This window comes from Rhinatrema bivittatum, chromosome 2 (assembly GCF_901001135.1).
Source record: "Rhinatrema bivittatum chromosome 2, aRhiBiv1.1, whole genome shotgun sequence".
Taxonomy (NCBI): Eukaryota; Metazoa; Chordata; class Amphibia; order Gymnophiona; family Rhinatrematidae; genus Rhinatrema; species Rhinatrema bivittatum.
The window spans coordinates 793,648,117-793,668,056 of NC_042616.1; the positions used below are offsets into that span (position 1 = coordinate 793,648,117).

Here is a 19,940-nt window from a genome sequence, read left to right on the forward strand (position 1 = left end):
CCAGAAAGTTACTTTTATGCACTGTTTTCTTCATTTCCATCCTTTAGTGATCCATAGTATTTATCTCATGCCCTTTTCAATTTTTTCACTGTTTTGGTTTTTATCACTTTCTCTGGAAGGGCATTCCCGGCATCCACTACCTCTCAGTGAAGAAATATTTCCTGACTTTGATTCTGAGACATCCTCCCTGGAGTTTCATTTCGTGATCCCTAGTTCTACTGATTTCTTTCCAATGGAAAAGGTTTGATGTTTGCACATCATTAAAACCTTTCAGGTATCTGAAGGTCTGTATCATAATCACCCCTGCATTTCCTCTTTTCCAGTGTATACATATTCATATCCTTTAGTCTCTCCTCATAGGTTTTCTGATACTGACCCTATACCATTTTGGTAGCCCTTATCTGGACCGCCTACATCTTGTCTCTATCCCTTTTGAGATAAGGACTCCAGAACTGAACACAGTACTCCAGGCGAGGCCTCACCATGGACCTGTACAAGGGTATCACCACCTCCATTTTCTTACTAGTTATTCCTCTTTCAATACTGCCCAGCATTCTTCAGGCTTTAGCTATCGCCTTGTTATATTGCTTTGCCATCTTCAGATTGCTGGAGATTATCACCCCAAAATCCCGCTTTGGTCTGTGCACATCAATCTTCCCCATCCCCAACTCATACAGCTCTTTTGGATTACCGCATCCCAGATACATGACTCTGCACTTCTTGGCACTGAATCCCAGCTGTCAAATCTTCAACCACTCTTCAAGCTTTTGTAAATCACTTTTCATTCTCTCTACTCCTTCTGACATGTCCACTTTGTTGCAGATCTTGATATCATCTATAAATAGACAAACTTTACCTTCTTTCCCTTCCGCAATGTTGCTCGCAAAGATATAGAACAGAACTGTTCCCATTACTGATCCTTGTGGCACTCTAATTAACATGGCTCTCTCTTCAGAGTAGGTTCTTTTTACCATTACATGCTGTCTCCTATCAGTCAACCAGTTTGTAATCTGCTCCACCACTTTGGCACTCACTCTGAAGCTTCTCATTTTGTTCATAAGTCTCCTATGTGGACGGTATCAAAAGCTTTGCTGAAATCCAAATAGATGACATTGAATACTCTTTCTCAATCTAATTCTCTAGTCACCCAATCATAAAAATCAATCAGATTTGTCTGACAGGACTGTCCTCTGGTGAATCCATGCTGCCTCGAGTTGAGCAACTTACCGGATTGCAGATAGTTCAGTATCCTTTCTTTCAGCAGTGTCTCCATTAATTTTCTCACCACCGAGGTAAGGCTAACTGGCCTGTAGTTTCCAGCCTCCTCTCTGGTACCACTCTTATGCAGCGGAACCACAATTGCTCTTTTCCAATCTCACAGCACCTCTCCCGTTTCCAGGGTTCTAATGAACAGGTCATTTAGTGAACCCGCCAGGACACCTCTTGAGTTCTCATAGTACCCTGGAATGTACCTCATCCGGCCCCATGGACTTATCCACATTCAGTTTTCCTAGCTCTTCCCATACATATTCTTCTGTAAAAGTTGTGTCTAGCCCATTCCCTTCTATGGTCTTTTCAACCAGCAACAGTCCGTCTCCAGGGTCTTTCTTTAGTGAACTCAGAACGGAAGTATTTGTTTAATATTTCCACCATTTCCTTGTTTTTCTAGGCACATTGCTTCTCGTCACCTTTCAATTTCACTATACCATTTCAGACTTTCCTTCTTTCTCTTATATATCTGAAAAATATTTTGTTACCTCTCTATGTCTTGGGCAATCCTTTCTTCTGCTTGACCTTTTGCTTTTCTGATTTCTTTCTTTGTCTCCCTCATTTTCACTAGGTATTGTTCCCTATGTTCCTCTTTTTGGGACTCTTTATACTTCCTGAAACACCCCCATTTTGTCAGTCTGTATATTTGAAATTCAAAACCATGTTGAGTCTCCCCCATTAAACCATGTCTCACCAGGTGGTCAGTATTATTTTTAATGATAGGTTCAAAACTCTGGGGTGAATACTATCTGATCCTGATTTGTTCTTCTTTAGTCTGTTGATCTGATTTATTATATCCTCCAGTTTCACAATGATTTTAGTTGCTCAGAATCATAATCATTAAAAAAATGTCTCTGGTTTGAATATGACCCCCAACATCCATCTCAGTAAAAACGGAAACAAAATATTCATTTAGTTTTTCTGCTATTTTCTTGTCTTCCATGAGCATCCCTTTTATCCTTTGGTCATCTAGCAGTCCAACTGCCTTCCTTACAGGCTTTTTGCTTTTAATGTACTTGAAAAATTTTAATTATTAGTTTTTGCCTCTCTGGAAAGCTTCTTCTCAAATTCTCTCTTGCATAGATTACCGATACAATTTTGGATACAGTTTGAAATTTTTGCTTTAGAGCACACACTGGTTCATGGACAAGATGCCCCTAGTTTTAAGAAGTTGTTGAACCAATATGTCCCAAGCAGATCTTTGCATTCTTCTGGAGAATGCAAACTTGCTGTGACATCTTTACCAAATTACAGATTTCAAGTGATAAGAGTGAGAGATTTTTCATATGCTGGCCCAATACTATAGAATGTTCTCCCTACATATTTGAGAGAAAAAGTAGATTATTGCAAATTTAGAAAATATCTGAAACCTCTGATTTAAATGTTTTTCTTTCTGCTGCTGCTGCTGTTTTTACATGAATTAAAACTTTATATTATAAAGTTATTTTTGTATTTCTATATATTTTATGCATCATGGAGGTAATTTTCAAAGGAGTTACACAAGTAAATGTAACATACTATCATAGTAATTTTCAAAAGTCCATTTACACGCTTAAACTGAACTTACATACATAAAACCTACTGACAATTCAATGGCATGTATTGTAGCAATTTTCAAAAGTGCATTTACATGTGCAAAGCCTAGTTTTTTAAGTGTGTAAATCCTTTTGAAAATTAGCCCTAAAGCTTTTATTTTTTTTAGTTGATTTATTTTCCGCCTTTCAGGCATTTCAAAGCTCATACTATAAGAATTTCCCTGTTCCCAGAAGGGACAGATTCATCAAGACTTTTCTCTTATTTTGTGTCTATGGGAAAAAACCTTAGTCAATCAGGTAGTAAGTTTGTACCGGAGGCAATGGAGGGTCAAGTGACTTGCCCAGGTCACAAGAGCAATAGCAGGATTTAAACCCTGGCTTCCCTGATTTGCAGCCTGCTGCTCTAACCACTAGGCTACTGCAATTCAAACAGAACAGAATTTTTTTTGGAAGCTGAGGAATATAAAATACATAAATAAATAGTTTCCATCTAATTTTCCAGGACGTGTGCTTTTACCCATTTTTCTCATTTGAGTCTGCTTTCCAATTTTTGAAATATGCCCTTTTAGCTTTAATTGCCTCTTTTACTTCACTATTAAATCACACCAGCAGTTGTTTGGTTTTACTTCAACCTTTCTTAATGCAAGGAATACATTTTGTCTGATCCTCAAGGATGATTATTTTAAACAACTTCTATGCTTCCTGCAAGTTTTTAACCTTGCGAATTGCTCCTTTTAGTTTTTTTCTAACAAATTTCCTCATTTTATTATAGTCTCCCCCTTTTTATAGTTAAATTCTACTGCTGAAAGCTTTCCTTAATATTTGTTCTCCAGTGATTATGTCAAATTTTATTACATTATGATTACTAATGCCAATTAGATCCACTACCTTCATCTCTTGCACCAGATCCTTCGTTCCAGTGAGAAACAGGTTTGCTGCGATTTCCCTCTCTTTGGTTCCATGACTAACTGCTGCATGACGCAGACTTTGATGGCATCTAGGAACTTTACCTCCCTGGAATGTCCTGATGTGACATTTGCCCAATCAATAATCATTAACTGAAGTCACCTATTACTATTGTGTTCCCCATTTTCCTAGCCATGTAATCTCTTCCAGCATTCTACAGTTTGTTTCCTCATCCTAGCCAGGTGGGCAGTAAGTTATTGTTGTGACCTTACCGCTGAACCAGGTGGGTGGTAATTGTTTGGCTCATCATCGCATCGTCCGGGAAGTTTACCGGCGCTCCGTGTTATGACCACCCGTGGCTTTTGATGTCGGGAGGTGTGTGCGCATGCGCGAACGTGCGCATGCGGGGTGTGTGCGTGCGCATGTCATCTCAGGGACACTTGTCGCTGTCTGTTCTGATTGCTGTTCCAGTGCATGCATTTATCTTTTGGGAGACTGTTGGAATGGGAAGCGCGTGCTACTGAACCTTCTGGTATGTTGCTGTTATGTACTGTTTGCTGATATGTACTGTTAGAATTCTCAAGAGGCTCGTGCTCTTTAGAATTCTCATCTAACGTTTGTTCCTTATGGGGCGGATTTTAAGAGCCCTGCTCGCCTAAATCCGCCCAAATCCGGGGGGATTTAGGCGAGCAGGGCCCTGCGCGCCGGTGAGCCTATTTTACATAGGCCTACCGGCGCGCGCAGAGCCCCGGGACTCGCGTAAGTCCCGGGGTTTTCTGAGGGGGGCGTGTTGGGGGCGTGTCGGGGGTGGGCCCGAACCGCGCGGCGTTTTCGGGGCGTGTTGGGAGCGTTCCGGGGGCGGGCCCGGGGGCGTGGCTGCGCCCTCTGGACCCACCCCCAGGTCGCGTCCCGGCGCGCTAGGGGCCCGCTGGCGCGCGGGGATTACGTCTCCCTCCGGGAGGCGTAAATCCCCCGACAAAGGTAAGGGGGGGGTTTAGACAGGGCCGGGGGGGTGGGTTAGGTAGAGGAAGGGAGGGGAAGGTGAGGGGAGGGCGTTAGAGGATTCCCTCCAAGGCCGCTCCGATTTCGGAGCGGCCTTGGAGGGAACGGGGGTAGGCTATGCGGCTCGGCGCGCGCCGGCTATACGTAATCGATAGCCTTGCGCGCGCCGATCCAGGATTTTAGCGGATACGCGCGACTACGCGCGTATCTACTAAAATCCCGCGTACTTTTGCTTGCGCCTGATGCGCCAGCAAAAGTACACGAACGCGCCGTGTTTGAAAATCTACCCCTATATGCTCTGCAGGGAAGCGTTTTGGTTGTCTTGGCAACTGACTACAACTGTGAACGCTTCACTGCAGCCAGAGCTCTGCCTTTATTTTTGCCTTGATTTTGTCTTATGAGAATATTACTTGTTATTTCCTGAATTAACCTATTGAAAGACTATTACTCTGTTCCTGAACTTTGTATTTTGATTAAATACCTTTTTGAGATTCACTACGTGGTCAAGTCTTATCATCTTTGAGGTTAGTTTCAAAACTACTGTTTAAAATCCATCTTCTGACTTATTTAACTTAAGTCAGACCAAGAGTCCACTCTCTATAGGTCAACAGTTATCTCTACTACTATACTCTTCTTTTCTCTTGGAATTTCTATATATAAAGATTTCAAAGTGCAGTTTGCTTCCTGCAAAACTTTTATCCTGCTTGACTCTATGTTATTCTTAGTGCCACCCCGCCACTAATTTTTATTATCACACTGTCCCTGCCTATTATTACGTGAATTTTAAAAGCCCTAAGTGCGCCAAAGTTGGGAGATACGCGCAGAAGTCGAGCTGGCATGCACTGCATGGGTTTTAAAAAGCACACGCGAATGTGCATATCTCCTGGTACACTCACAAAACGTTTTGCTGGAAAAGAGGCGGGGTTGGGGGATGGGCATTTCTGGATTTATGAATGAAACTAGTGTGTAAGTATTTATGCATGGAAGCACACACTGGGATTCCCTACTGCGTAACTTTACTTCTGCTATGGATGGTGTGTAAGTCATAAAACAAAAAAATACTAGGGCTAGTTTGCCGGGTTTTAAGGGTTGGGGCTACAGGGTAAAAGGGAGGCTATTTAACTAGGGGGTTAGGAAGTCCTATCTTTTACCTGGGTGAACTGGTAATTACATTGGCACGCATCTCTTACAATTCCCCTAGCTACGCGGTAAAGGTGGCATTATATAATGAATTAGCACACTTTTTTAGAGATAAAGTTTCCAACCTCATTGCGCAATTCTCTCCAAACACCGATAGAGTGATTCTCCCTACCTTCAACTCCTCTGCCACCATGACCTCCTTTGATTCTGCCTCCTCTTTGGAGATAGAGAACATATTAAAAAAGATGAAACCATCCTCTCATCCCTCTGAAACCATCCCCTCTAAACTCCTTCTATCCATTCCCAAAGAAATTGCTAAACCCCTATCTAACATCTGCAACTGCTCCTTGGAACAAGGCTCAGTTCCTAACTTTCTCAAACGTGCAGTGGTCAAACTGATCCTCAAAAAACCCAACCTTGATCCATCCACCCTTTCCAATTTCAGACCTGTTTCCAACCTCCCCTTCCTTGCTAAAATCCTTGAAAAACTTGTCAACGCCCGCCTCTCTCTCTTCCTCGAACAACACAGCATCCTTCCCTCAACTCAATATGGCTTCAGGAAGCATCTTAGTACTGAAACCTTACTACTTTCTCTTACTGACACCCTAATCAAAGGAGTCGATTCAGGCTCTTCCTATCTGATTGCCATGTTGGACATTTCTGCTGCTTTTGACACTGTCAATCACACAATCCTTATCAACATTCTCAGTAGTATTGGGATCTCGGGATCTGCACTCTCCTGGTTTCGCTCTTACCCACAAAATCGCTTTTTCACTGTCCTAGCAAATAACACTGAATCTGAGCCTATTAGTCTTGATCAAGGTGTCCCCCAGGGTTCATCACTCTCCTCTACCCTGTTCAACATTTACATGCTTCCCCTAACCACACTTCTTACCAACCTTGGTATCAAGCACTTCATCTACGCAGATGACGTGCAAATCCTCTTTCCTTTCTCTGACTCCCTACAAACCGCTCTTAAAAACTGGAAATCCTGCCTCTCCTCCATCTACCACCGTCTCACAAACATGCACCTCGCCCTCAACCCTCAAAAAACCGAACTCCTCGTTATCTCCAACAAACATCCCTCTCCCCCTCTCCCCCTCTCTCACTCCCCCACCTCCTACCCCTCGCACACCCGGAACCTGGGTGTCCTTATTGACAACCAACTGACTTTTAAACCCTTTATTAATTTTAAACCCTTTATTAATTCCATCATAAAGGAATGCTTCTTCAAGCTTCAAACGATCAAAAAACTCAGACCTTTATTACATTTCTCTGATTTCCGTACTGTACTCCAGTCTATTATTTTTTCAAAAATAGACTATTGTAATGCCCTACTCCTCGGTCTGCCCTCTTCTTATATCAAACCTTTACAACTACTTCAAAACGCCGCTGCACGTATTCTCTCTAACTCCAAAATAAGAGACCATATTACACCAACACTCATTGACCTGCATTGGCCCCCAATACAATCCCGGATACTTTTTAAAACACTTTCCATTATCCATAAAAGCATAATAAATGAAAATTTCCATTGCATCAACCCGCCTCTCCTTCCTCGTACTTCCACAAGACCCTCTCGCCCTGCCCTCCAAGGAACACTCCACACTCCCTCAATCAAATCAACCAAACTTACATCAACCATGAACAGAGCCTTCTCCCTTGCCGGCCCCACCCTATGGAACTCCTTACCTCCTGACTTACGCACAGAGATCTCCACTCCTAAATTAAAAAAAAAACTAAAAACATGGTTGTTCTTTCAGGCCTATCCCTCACAATCCCCCACGAAGAATCCTTGCGTCTCCGGATATCTTCTGAACCTCAGCTTTGAGTTAATATAACAGTAGCAGCCTCCCCTTTCTCCCTACATCAGTACCCCCTGTTCTTGCCTTATTTTTCTTTCTCGATCGCTCTCCTCACCGTTATATTAACTGTCCATTTATTCCACCTTCCATTCTTCTCTATCCAGTAATTTGTCAATATGGAATGACCATAAAATGTCCTACCTTGTTGTATTATAGCTCACCTTTTTCATTGTATTATAGTTTCACAGTTTTATATATTTATATATATGTAACACATACTTATCCAAAGTTAATGTATTTTAGTGTTTTTACTGTTCCGTTTCTCATACATTCTGTTTCTGTTCCATGTAAGGGCTCAGCCTATATGTATATGGCTCTGCTTATATGTTCCTAGTTATATGTAAACCGATACGATGTGCAAACGGCTATCGGTATATAAGAATCCTTTAAATAAATAAATAAATAAATTTGCGTGTACTTTTATGTGCCCATATAAAACTGTATGCATGTACGCATATACAGGCTATTTTATACCAAGCGCATATTCATGCATATTCTATAAAATGGCTGCATTCTTTGGCGTGAGCCGGTATATGCACATGCATGTACTCCCACGTGGCTGTTTAAAACTTATCCTCCCTGTCTATATCTTCCTTTAGTGCTGTACATTGTAACTCTCCAGTCTTATTTTTCAGACTTCGGGCATTCAAATACTGGCATTTTAAAGTAGATTTGTATTTCTACCTTTGTATGTACCCACTACCTGTTTATTATCAGATGGTAAGGGTAGTTTGGAATTATATTTATTCGCTCTGATTTAAATAAATCTGGAATTTTTCAGCTTTTACAATCACCTCTCTATTAGGACATTCTAACTTACTTGGTTTGCTGGGATACTTTGCAGATACCTCTCTCCAAACCATGCGCTGCTAAGCAACTGTCTGCTTTTTTCCATGTTCGAGTTTATTGTTGTCTGATGGAAAGGATAAGGATGATGTATCTGATTCTGGCATTAGAATCAATAGTGATGATGTCTGCACCAATATGGTTGGTGCCTTTTCTCTTTGTGCCAACTGCTTTGGCTCTGAACCTTTCGGTGGTGACAAAGACCACGTTGAGTTCTGTGCTATTTTCTACCTGAGCTTCTGTTGTGAAAGTTATATACAGAAACATGGAGAACTCAATTTTTACTTACAAAAGGCAAGTATATAGAAGAATGCATATGAAAAATGAATAAACATATAGCAGCATGGTTTGAAGTTTTGGTAAGTCTTATGACCCCTAAGTTTCAAACTTGTGCCACTTCAACTATTTTTCTGTGAGCTGTTGGGTATCCAGTACATGCTGTGTATATTTCTGCACTCTTTTAAACAGTGTTCCACGTAGTTTTGCTTGTTCATTTTTTGGTTATTTTAGATTCAGGAAACTATTAAAGGCAGATAAACTAATTCCTGAGATTATAGTCTAATCATGGTAGATGTGGCCACCTTACCTTCACCATGGGTACATATTCCTCTGGAGGTGCTGGTTGGATCTTACTAGACATTTCAATGACAGCTTTTACCAATCCAGTTACATTCTCATACACTTTGTCATTGGAACGATCCAAGTTGGCAGTAGGGGGAGGGCTAATTTCTTGAGGCTGAAGCTGAAAACATGAAACAAAAAACATAGAAGTCATTTTTCTTTCTTTAGCCAAAAGATGGCATTACACAACTTTCCAAACAACTACAGACACTGCATGTTCAAAAGATCTCAAAGCAGAAATTTAAATTACAAAATTTAGGAAAATACTTTCCTAAATGTGCTCAAAATTCCTTTTGAATAAATGAAGCTAGCGACTTTGGATTTCAATATTTTTGTTAAAAGTTTCTAATTCTGAAAACAGTAACCAACCTGAAATAGAAGAAATGTATTTCTAAAAACGCAAATCATAATAATATATGGAGATCCTTAATTATATGGCAAGAAGCATTTGATGGGGTTTCCAGATTAGTTGTGCCAGCTCAGCATAAGCCTCCAATCACTTCATAAGAAGTTCTTTTTGAAGATTTGATAGTTTGGGAGTAAACTATTATACCTCATTTCTTTCACACTACATAAATCTGAGGGATAAATTTGTGATGTTGTGAAAAACAAAGGCTAGATTGATCACATACAAGTTCTGACATCTGGGCAACCATACTGGGCTGCTATCATTATGGCCGGAAAACTTTAGATATTTCTATACTATGTTCTACTTAGCTTTTGATAATGAATTGTAGAGCTGGCTTACAAGGCTTCATATATTGGTGGCAGAACTGGCGTTGTGCTACTCTGAACTTGCTTAGCCATCTTCAACTAACCATACCTACTACTATCACTACCTTTGTGATTCATTTCTGTTCATATATCCACATGTCGTGGTGCATATAACAGCAACAATATCACTTCAGCAGGATACAGGTAAAAAAAAAAAAAAAAAACTAGCCACAACTCCTTTGAGAACATCTTTTGACCATAGTCAAAGGTGATGTCCAGGCTAAAGTTTTACATAAAGCATTTCATTAAAATAAATTATCCTTATTTATTTAAACTGGAAGTTTGGGATCTAGGGAGATCACCACCAATGTTAGGAAAACATTATTGAAAAGATTCATATATCAAACTTAAAATGGAAGCATCTCTCTTTGAAATAAATGGATCACATCAGGAGCAGTTCTATAATGAAACAGAGTGAGGAGACTGCCTTAGGCGGCAAAATTTTGGGAGTGGTAAAAAGTGTTCCAATCAAAACATTCCTGCGGTGGCTGCCTCACTTTGCAGCAAAACTATGATTATTAAAGTACCCATGAGTCAATAGCGGAGCCCATTTTGCTGCAGCCTGAAGAAAGAGGCGGCTTTGATGGGGCCACAGTGGAGACCATCCTGCCATGGCCCAAAGAAAGAGGCGGCACAGCAGGGCTGCAGTGGAGCCCATCCCGCCATGGGTACTTGCATGCGAATCAGCTGAGAAGTTAGGGTATCACCTCATTTCTTCGTTTTTAAGAGATAAGTGGTTGCTCCAACACAGCCTGCTCCACAGCTCATCCACCCCAGAGGCTTTTGCTCTTATACAGAGCGCCTCCCAAGGGGCAGGATTTAGATAACTTAAATACTTCAATTTGGAATAATGAAGTAACTGGCTAATTCTACAAGTCAAAATAAATAAATGAAATACAACTAAGCCTCCCTAATTAAACTGGCAAAAACAGCTACATACATTTATTATTATGGAGAGAGAAATACAGCATAAGAGAGGGACTATCAAGTCTTTTGCATCGAGGGCAACATGAACAATTCTCTCTTAGATGGAATAAGGTCATATGTGAGCATCATTTGCGAAGAACCTGTGACACTCAGGAAATAAATATGATCTCTGGAGGCCAGAGTTGCAGATCTGGAGGAGCTTAGGGAGCTATAAAGGAATATAAGTGAGGCCTATCGGGACATTGCACAGCAGTCCTACCTTCACTCTGGTAGCCCCCTAGTGCAGCTTTGGAGAAGTAAGTCATAGGAAAGCATTAGCTTTGCACAGATATCCTCTCATGCCAAGGATGCGTCTCCTGAGGGAGGGGCTCAGGAGGACAAGGTTAAGCCCGCAGTGGTCAATGGCGATTCTATTATCAGAAATATAGATATTTGGGTTGCTGGTGGTCATGAAGATCGCATAGTGATTTGGCTACCTGGTGCAAGGGTAGCAGATATATTGTGATACCGAGACAGAAGTTTGCAAAGTTCTGGAGAGCAGTATGCTGTTATGGTACCAATGATATACAGAATTACAGCAGAGAGGTTCTGGAAGACAAATTTAGGCCATCAGGAATGAAACTGAAATCCAGAACCTCAAAAGTAGCATTCTCCGAAATGCTATCTGTTCCATATGCAGGGCCACAGAGACAGCAGAGTCCAGAGAGGAGGGATTTAGATTCATACGAAACTGAGGAATGGGGGAGCTTATTCTGTCCTGAAGAACTCTACCTTAACTAGGATGGAATCAGGCTGCTGGAAATACAAATAAAAAATGAAATAGTGCAGCTAACTAAATTGTAGGGGTAAAGTCAACAGATGCTCAGAAGAGTGTGTTTCAGAGTCTTGTACCTACAGGTATAATGGATCCAAAAGCAATAACAGGTTTTCCTCAGAGGATGATAGGTATTAAGTACTAGCTTTAAGAACCAGTTTGGGGTTACCTAAAGAAAAAAATTGAAAAGGGAAGACAAGGTATGATTAAAACAACATGGGCATGCTAAAGAGTCTTTATACCAGTGCAAGAAGCCTGAATAACAAAATTGGCAAGTTGGAGTGTAAAGTGATGAGAGAGAATACAGACTTAGTAAGCATCATGGAAATCTGGCATCATGTAGCAGTGGGAAACAGCAATACTAGGGTTTAAGACCTTCAGATGTGATAGGAGGAGTTGACATATCAAAAAGTCTTATATTAGATTGCCGTTTTCCAAAAATGTGAATTTTTTAAGTATATAGCCACATCATCAAGCCTGACAGCGTGTTCTGTGTGACTTCAAAAAGAGAGCCGCCTGGACCTCTAATCATCTGCGGCAAAAATTATATCCTTTTTTTTGTTTTTATCAATTTTGCGATTTTTCTATTTAATGTTTATATTCAATCTTCAATTCAATTCAATTTAACGTTTTTCTGTGAAAGAAAAATTGATACTGACGTCACATTTGGCAATGACATGTGAAGTCTGGATTGGATGATAGCTGTTTATAAGCCCGCGTCTGACGCAAAGATGGTCTCTGTTCTTCTTGTCTAAAGATGTTGTGAGACGGTGTTCGTCCAGCTCTAAGGTTTGACTGTTGCCGTTCCCAGATAAGTGATTAAACTATTTATTTATATATCCAAAGTTGCTAAATATATAAAAATTGTTTCAATACAGGAATCTATTTGACAGAGAAAGATTGATCAGATTTTCGATAAGAATTCTGCGCTTGCACTACAGCTCCTGATGAAGCAGCTAGCGCTGCGAAACTTCGGCCGTATGTTGAGCTTGGTTTAAATTACAACAACTTTGACAACGGTAGTGCTATTGATTTGAAGATTGAATATTGAATATAAACATTAAATAGAAAAATTGCAAAATTGATTAAAAAAAAAAAAGGATATAATTTTTGCCGCAGATGATTAGAGGTCCAGGAGGCTCTCTTTTTGAAGTCACAGAGAACACGCTGTCAGGCTTGATGATGCGGCTATATACTTAAAATATTCACATTTTTGGAAAACGGCAATCTAATATAAGACATTTTGATATGACAATTCCTTTTTTTGATATGACAATTCCTTTTTTTGGCAGTAATTCTCCAATGAACTGCTAAACCGTGTATAACATTACATCAATACTCATAACACTGGTTACATGTATTGGGTATAGAACTTATAGATTTCTAACTACAACCAGACCTCATATAACAATTTGGAGAGTTTATTTTGTGCTTACTCTCACAATCAAGTATACCACATATACCGAATTTTGTGTGTGTGTTGTAGTTGCTTTTAGATTTTTCAATCATCGGTCATGGTTGTATGCTCTTATTTCAAAAACATCTTTTTTTGTATTTTTTAAAAAAAATTTTTTTTCATTTTAAATTTTTCATTTTAAATTTTTTTTATCCATTTCTTAAATGTTTAAAAAGCTTTAAATATACAAATCACTTATCTTTTGACTTGAGTGATCAAAAAACGCTGAGATCATGAGCTCTGTGCCCAAACGCTGAAATGCTAGATTCTATGCCCAACACGGCTCGTGTTTCTTTGTTGCTTCTTCAGGGGCATTGCAATTTCTTTTTCAGCATTTCTCCATTATCACCCAACTTCAACAGTTACTCAACGACTGATCTAGCATTTCAGCGTTTGGGCACAGAGCTCATGATCTCAGCGTTTTTTGATCACTCAAGTCAAAAGATAAGTGATTTGTATATTTAAAGCTCTTTAAACATTTAAGAAATGGATAAAAAAAATGTAAAATTAAAATTAAAAAATTAAAAAAAAACAAAAACAAAAAAAGATGTTTTTGAAATAAGAGCATACAACCATGACCGATGATTGAAAAATCTAAAAGGAACCACAATACACACACAAAATTAGGTATATGTGGTATACTTGATTGTGAGAGTAAGCACAAAATAAACTCTCCAAATTGTTATATGAGGTCTGGTTGTAGTTAGAAATCTATAAGTTCTATACCCAATACATGTAACCAGTGTTATGAGTATTGATGAATTCCTTTTTTTGTGCATAGTTTGGTGTTGTGGAAATTGTCTTAGTTCTTTTTTGATAGGAGGAGTTGACCCAGGATGGGGTAGCCATTCTTGTCAGGACTGGCATTTAGTCAAGCAAGGTAAAACTTTAAAAGGATACTGGCCGCAGTCTCAAATTCCTATGGATAGAAATTCCAAGGAAGCATAGGAGAAATTTAGTAGTAGGGATATACTAACGCCCTCCAGATCAGATGGTAGAAATGAATGAGGGAATGTATCTAGATCTTGCAAGCCAGCAAAGTGGGGGACACCATAATAGTGAGGGATGTCTCCTCAGGTCATGCACGAGTGGTGAGATTTCTAGATACTACAAATGACTACTTCTTGGAGTAGTTGGTTCGAAAGCCTATGAGATAAGATGTTACTTTAGACCTGGTCCTCAGTGGAATGCAGGATCTTGTACAGGGGTTAAAAATGGTGAAAGCGCTGAGCAACAGTGACTACAATATGATCAAATCTGATATACATATTGGAATAAAAATTCTGGGACAAACAGCAGTGGTTTTTTTGAATTTGAAGAAGGGTGAGTATGAAAGAATGAGGAAGCTGGTTAGAAAGAAACTAAAGGAGTCAAGAAGAAGGATTCATGGTGTGCATGTGACATAGGATAATTTTATGGGAAAATGAGACAATGTGACCCTTGTGCTGGACATTATTGTTAACTGATAACATAATTCTTGATGATACTCGCTTTGAAATTGAGAACTATTGGTTATTGTAAGCAAACCTTTTAAACCAGAATATTGGTGAGCCTCTTTAATGGGCTGAGAAGTAAGCCTTCGTTTTTGGAGTATATATTTTTTGAGCCTTGAGCAAATAGAAGTAATCAGTATATATTTTGAGAAAATGAACAAGATATATGAGATATAAGAAGTTAAACTTTAATCATGATTTCTGACTTATAAAAGGTTAATAATTGTGTTTGGTAATTAGCTACACATACAGTTTTCCATTTCACAAAATTTATAACTGTTTGGCAACTGAACATGCATACTGTAGAAGTAATAATGGAATAAGTGTAGTATCACTTATCCATCGATGATTCTGTAGGGAAATATCTCATGTTTACCAATGAAACACCAATATGAACCATACAGCCAAGAAATGTACAGGCCAAATACTGACAGGTCCCAGACACTGTCATAGCATGCCCAGGTGAACTTTAAAACCTTGTCTCTGTGGAAAATGAAGAGGCCTTGTCCTGATACACTTAAGGGTACCTTATCAGATGTGCTTGTTTGTAGGGGCCTGTTTAAATAAAGAAACCAGACAGAGTGACAATATGACTAAAGCATAAGCAGGAGTCATGGTCATAAAGACCCCCACCCTTGGAAGGAAGGGACACACAGCTTGGCATACAGATGTGGCAATTCTCCCCTGAAAGGAATGGGAGGGGGGAAAAGGACATGCAACGTGGCTGAAACCCTCCCAAAGTAATGGGGAGGGGGAAAAAAGACCTGCAATGCAGCAAAAGACCCTCCACACACCATGTGGTTATGCATGAGCTCATGCATATTTATCAGCTGGAAAGTATAAGACAGGGGGGCAAGGAAGGGAAAAAAAAGCTGAAGCAACAGACCCCTAGGAGAGTGACCCTGAAACCAAAAGAAGGAGAAAGGCAAGTGAAGGACCCCCTGAAAAAGAAACGGAGAGAAAAAAGAGGGAGAAAGAACACAAACCCTCGGAGAAAACTCGGAGAGTGAGAACCTGTGCCGAGAAGTCCCTGAAAGCGAAAGGGGGGCCAGAAGCACACCCGCTCTCCCTATCGAGACTAGGTGTCGCCAGGTGATTGGAGAGAAGAGACCAGGCTCAGGTGCGGAGAGTGAGAGTCATAGACTGTGAAGGGTGAGAAGAAGCTCAGACAGCAGGCAAGCACCAGAGCTAGTCTCCTTCCTTGACAGCCTGCCTGCTCTGCCAGTTACAAGCCCAGGAAGTAAGCTTCTCCCTTGCCCACATTTCTCCAGCTCTTCAGATGGAGCCTGCTTCAGAGGTGAACAGAGATATCGCCTGAACTCTGGACCCAGGGTAAGTTAGCCCTATGTATTAACATATTAAGCAGGCTAAGGTTTATGGCATGTTTTACCACCACCTATGATACAGAACATTTTTTTTAGGGAAAGCTGGTGCTTAGTGGCCAGAATGTTAGAGATAGGAATTGTTATTTTCTAAATGCTATGTCCTGTCATATCTGATAAATAAAAGTCTATTTCTGAGGAGAATACAAGTTGTCTTTTCCCTGACTTAGGATCACAAGTAAGGTAGGAGGGCAGCTAGCAGTGTCTTGTAACAGACATATCCCTGCACCCCTAAACATGCTTACAATTCCAACACAGTCACTTACAAATATTTTTAAAGAAGAAGTCTTACGATGCAGATTAGTAATTGGTTTTGAATCATACAAAGAGTGCTTGTTTTCCCACTTTATTTGATAATTTTAAACACACCATATTAGCTGCTCAGTTGAGTGTATCCCAATCAGCTTCTGAAAGAGGGACTTGGCACTGGGTAAGAAAATGAGGTCTGTAATTTGTGTAACTAAACTATTTCTTTCTAAGTTGTGAAGTTTGCTTGATTCTGACTAAAATTAAAATAAACAGTAGGGGGTAGATTTTCAAAGGGTTGCGTGCAACCCCCGAAAACCTACCCCTGCCTCCCCTTGCGCGCGCCGAGCCTATCTTGCATAGGCTCGGCAGCGCATGCAAGCCCCGGGACGCGCGTATGTCCCAGGGCTTCGAAAAATGGGCAGTCCAGGGGTGGGGCTGCGGTCCGGGGCATGTCCGGGGGGGCGTAGTCGAGTGCCCTGACACAGCAGCCTGTGTTGGGGCCTGGCCTGCCAGCACGCGCAGGCGTAACTTTCTCACAAAGGTGGGGGGGGGGGGGGGTTTAATTAGGGCTGGGGGGTGGGTTAGGTAGGGGAAGGGAGGGGAAGGTGGGGGGTGGCCGGAAAAAAGTTCCCTCCGAGGCCGCTCTGATTTTGGAGTAGCCTTGGAGGGAACACAGCCAGGCTGCTTGGCTCGGCATGCACAGGTTGCACAATTGTGCACCCCCTCCTGCGCACGCCGACCCTGGATTTTATAACATGCGTGCAGCAGCGTGCGCATGTTATAAAATTGGGCGTAGATTTGTTCGTGCCGCATTGCGCAAACAAATCTACTTCCGCCCGTATGTTTTAAGATCTGCCCCTAGGTCTATTAGAGATCATAGATAAGAAGATTAGGAAATATTACAAGTCATGAGTTAGAGAAAATACTGCTTTGTTCCAGGAAGGGAAGAGTAAATTATTTAGGTCAAATTTTTGTTATGTGCAAATAGAACAAAAAGTTAGGTAAATTTCTGGGGGAGCTTGATTGGTAGCATGTTTAGATCTTTGCGGTAATTATTTTTAGTTGGTCTGGTTTACTTTTATTCTCTAAGCCAGTGGTTCTCAACCTTTTTTCTGTCGGGACATACCTGACAGATGGTTCTCACATGCGTGACACACTGACCCATGATCGTCACGGGGCTAGATGTAAAAGTACAGTTTGCATCCACGGGAACCCCCCTGACCCACAATAATGGATGTAAAGCAGAATTATGACATTCCCCATACAATTCACCCTACAAAAAAGATATTCTGGTTCTGGTGTCATCTCAGTAACAGCAACTCAAACTCCTTCTACTTCCAGGCTCAATAGCCCTACTTATGAAAAGACAGCAGTTTACCACCAATGCATATCCTCTTGAGAAAACACAACAAATAAGACTGATAAAACGCTTACATGCTAGTAAAATATCTCATCTCGGTAACAGACACAGAACCGACCTAACATACTCCCAGGATCTGTAGTAATGCACATAAACTAATCCGCACACAGTTACACCTGTATTATAGAATACACTCAAACAGGAGCAACCCTATCTATGAAAAGGCAACACTATAAATATTAAATCAGGTCCTAAAAACCAATACACCTCTTATTAGGAAAACAGAACTAGCAAGCAGCTATAGATCCCCACACAGAAATAATTGTAAAACTATACTAATAAGCAGAATAAATGTTTCTAAACAGCTATGAACAGAATAACATCCAACAATTAAAAACTCATAAAAACTATTAAAAATTCTCCAAACACCAATAAAATATTTCAAAAAAAGCAGACACATCACATAATATTAAATAATTAAAATGGCAGTCAATCAAGAAAAATAAACTTAAAAAGCCACCTTTACTTACCCCCCTCCAGCAGCTCTCCTACTCCTCTTCCATGCAGGCCGTAGCACACAGCAGAAGCAGCAGTAGAGGCTAAGCTCTATACTCATGGTCCTCTTCCTTAATGCCCATGTCTCTCACACACACACACCATACCAGTCATGCCCCCATGACCAGTTTCTGTCTCTCACACACCAATCATCTCCCAAACAGTCTTTGACACACACACCAGTCACCTTCCTGAACAGTTTCTCTCATGCCATACACACACACAGGCTTCCCACTCCCGTGTTCTACTTACATATACGGGCTTCTCACTCTCATAATCACTCTCTCTGTCTCATACACACTCACCAGTCTCTCACTCCCATGCTTGTTCTCTCCACATGCACAGGCTTCTCATTCCCAAAATCACTTTCTTTCTCACTCACACACACACACACACACTAGTCACCTGATCGCTCTCATGCATACACACACAGGCTTCCCACTTCCCTGTTCTGTCTTACATATACAGGCTTTTCCCTCACATGCTGTGTCTCACACACACACAGGTTTCTCACTCCCATGCTCACTCTCTTCACATGCACAGGCTTCTCATTCCCATAATCACTTTCTCTCTGTTACACACACATACATACACACACACACCAGTCTCTCTCATTTCCATCCTCGCTCTCCACTGCACAGGCTTCTCATTTCCTGAATCACATTCTTTCTCTCATATTCACACACACCAGTCTCTTTCTCTCATACACACCGTCACCTTACCAACCAGTCTCTCGCTCTCATGCATGCACACACACACAAGCTTCCCACTCCCATGCTCTCTCTCTCACATAATCAGGCTTCTCCCTCCCATGCTGTGTCTCACACACACCCAGATTTCTCACACCCATGCTTACTCTCTTCACATGCACAGGCTTCTCATTCCCATAATCACTTTCTGTTACACACACACACACCAGTCTCTCTCTCATTTCCATGCTCGCTCTCCACGTGCACAGGCTTCTCATTCCCTGAATCACATTCTTTCTCTTACATTCACACACACCAGTCTCTTTCTCTCACACACACACCGTCACCTTACCAACCAGTCTCTCTCTCTCTCATGCATGCACACACACACAGGCTTCCCACTCCAATACTCTCTCACATAATCAGGCTTCTCACTCCCATGTTTTCTTTCACACACATCCACCCCCCCCCCCCAACAGCAGGCTTCTTACGCCCATGCTTTCTCACATACCCAGATTTCTCACTTTAATGCTTTTTCTCTCTCTCACACACACACACACATCAGTCACCTCCCTGACTAATGTCTCACACTCTCACATACACATCAGTCATCTCCTTGAGCAGTCACTTTCATTGTCTCTCACATATACACATACATCAGCTCTCTGACCAGTTTCTCTCACTCACACTCATGCTCTCAATCACTCGCAGGCTGGCTGCTTCTTTCTCTCACTCACTTCCTCTTCCCCGCCCCTCCCCGAGCACAAATGGTAGCTGCAGCAGCCTCCTCCTCCAGCCCCCGCAAGCCAAGAAGACTCCCGGCCGCGGGAGGCTCATGCTGCTGTCTCCTTTCCCGATTACCGGCTGCTTCAATTGCTCGGGGGCCGATGCTGCAGCCGCCGCTGCTACTTTATCACATGGCACTGCTCTTTCTCCTTCCCGCGCACCGCGTATCACTTCCTGTTCAGGGTCACGGGGGGGGGGGGGGGGGGGGGCAGGCGCGGGAAGAAGAAAAGGCCAGCCACAAGTGCCACAGCTTTTTTTTAGCACTGCTGCC

The 19,940-nt window shown here is 41.4% G+C and overlaps 1 protein-coding gene across 24 annotated transcripts in view; it reads right to left on the reverse strand.

Annotated features, from left to right (window-relative positions):
- Window positions 1-19,940, reverse strand: part of PTK2 (protein tyrosine kinase 2) — a 1,447,287-nt gene that overhangs the window by 38,033 nt on the left and 1,389,314 nt on the right. For all 24 annotated transcript variants that reach the window (XM_029592091.1, XM_029592099.1, XM_029592089.1 and 21 more), the window contains one exon: window positions 9,150-9,305. In XM_029592091.1, coding sequence (XP_029447951.1) covers window positions 9,150-9,305 — 156 coding nt within the window. The remainder of the gene's footprint in view (window positions 1-9,149; window positions 9,306-19,940) is intronic.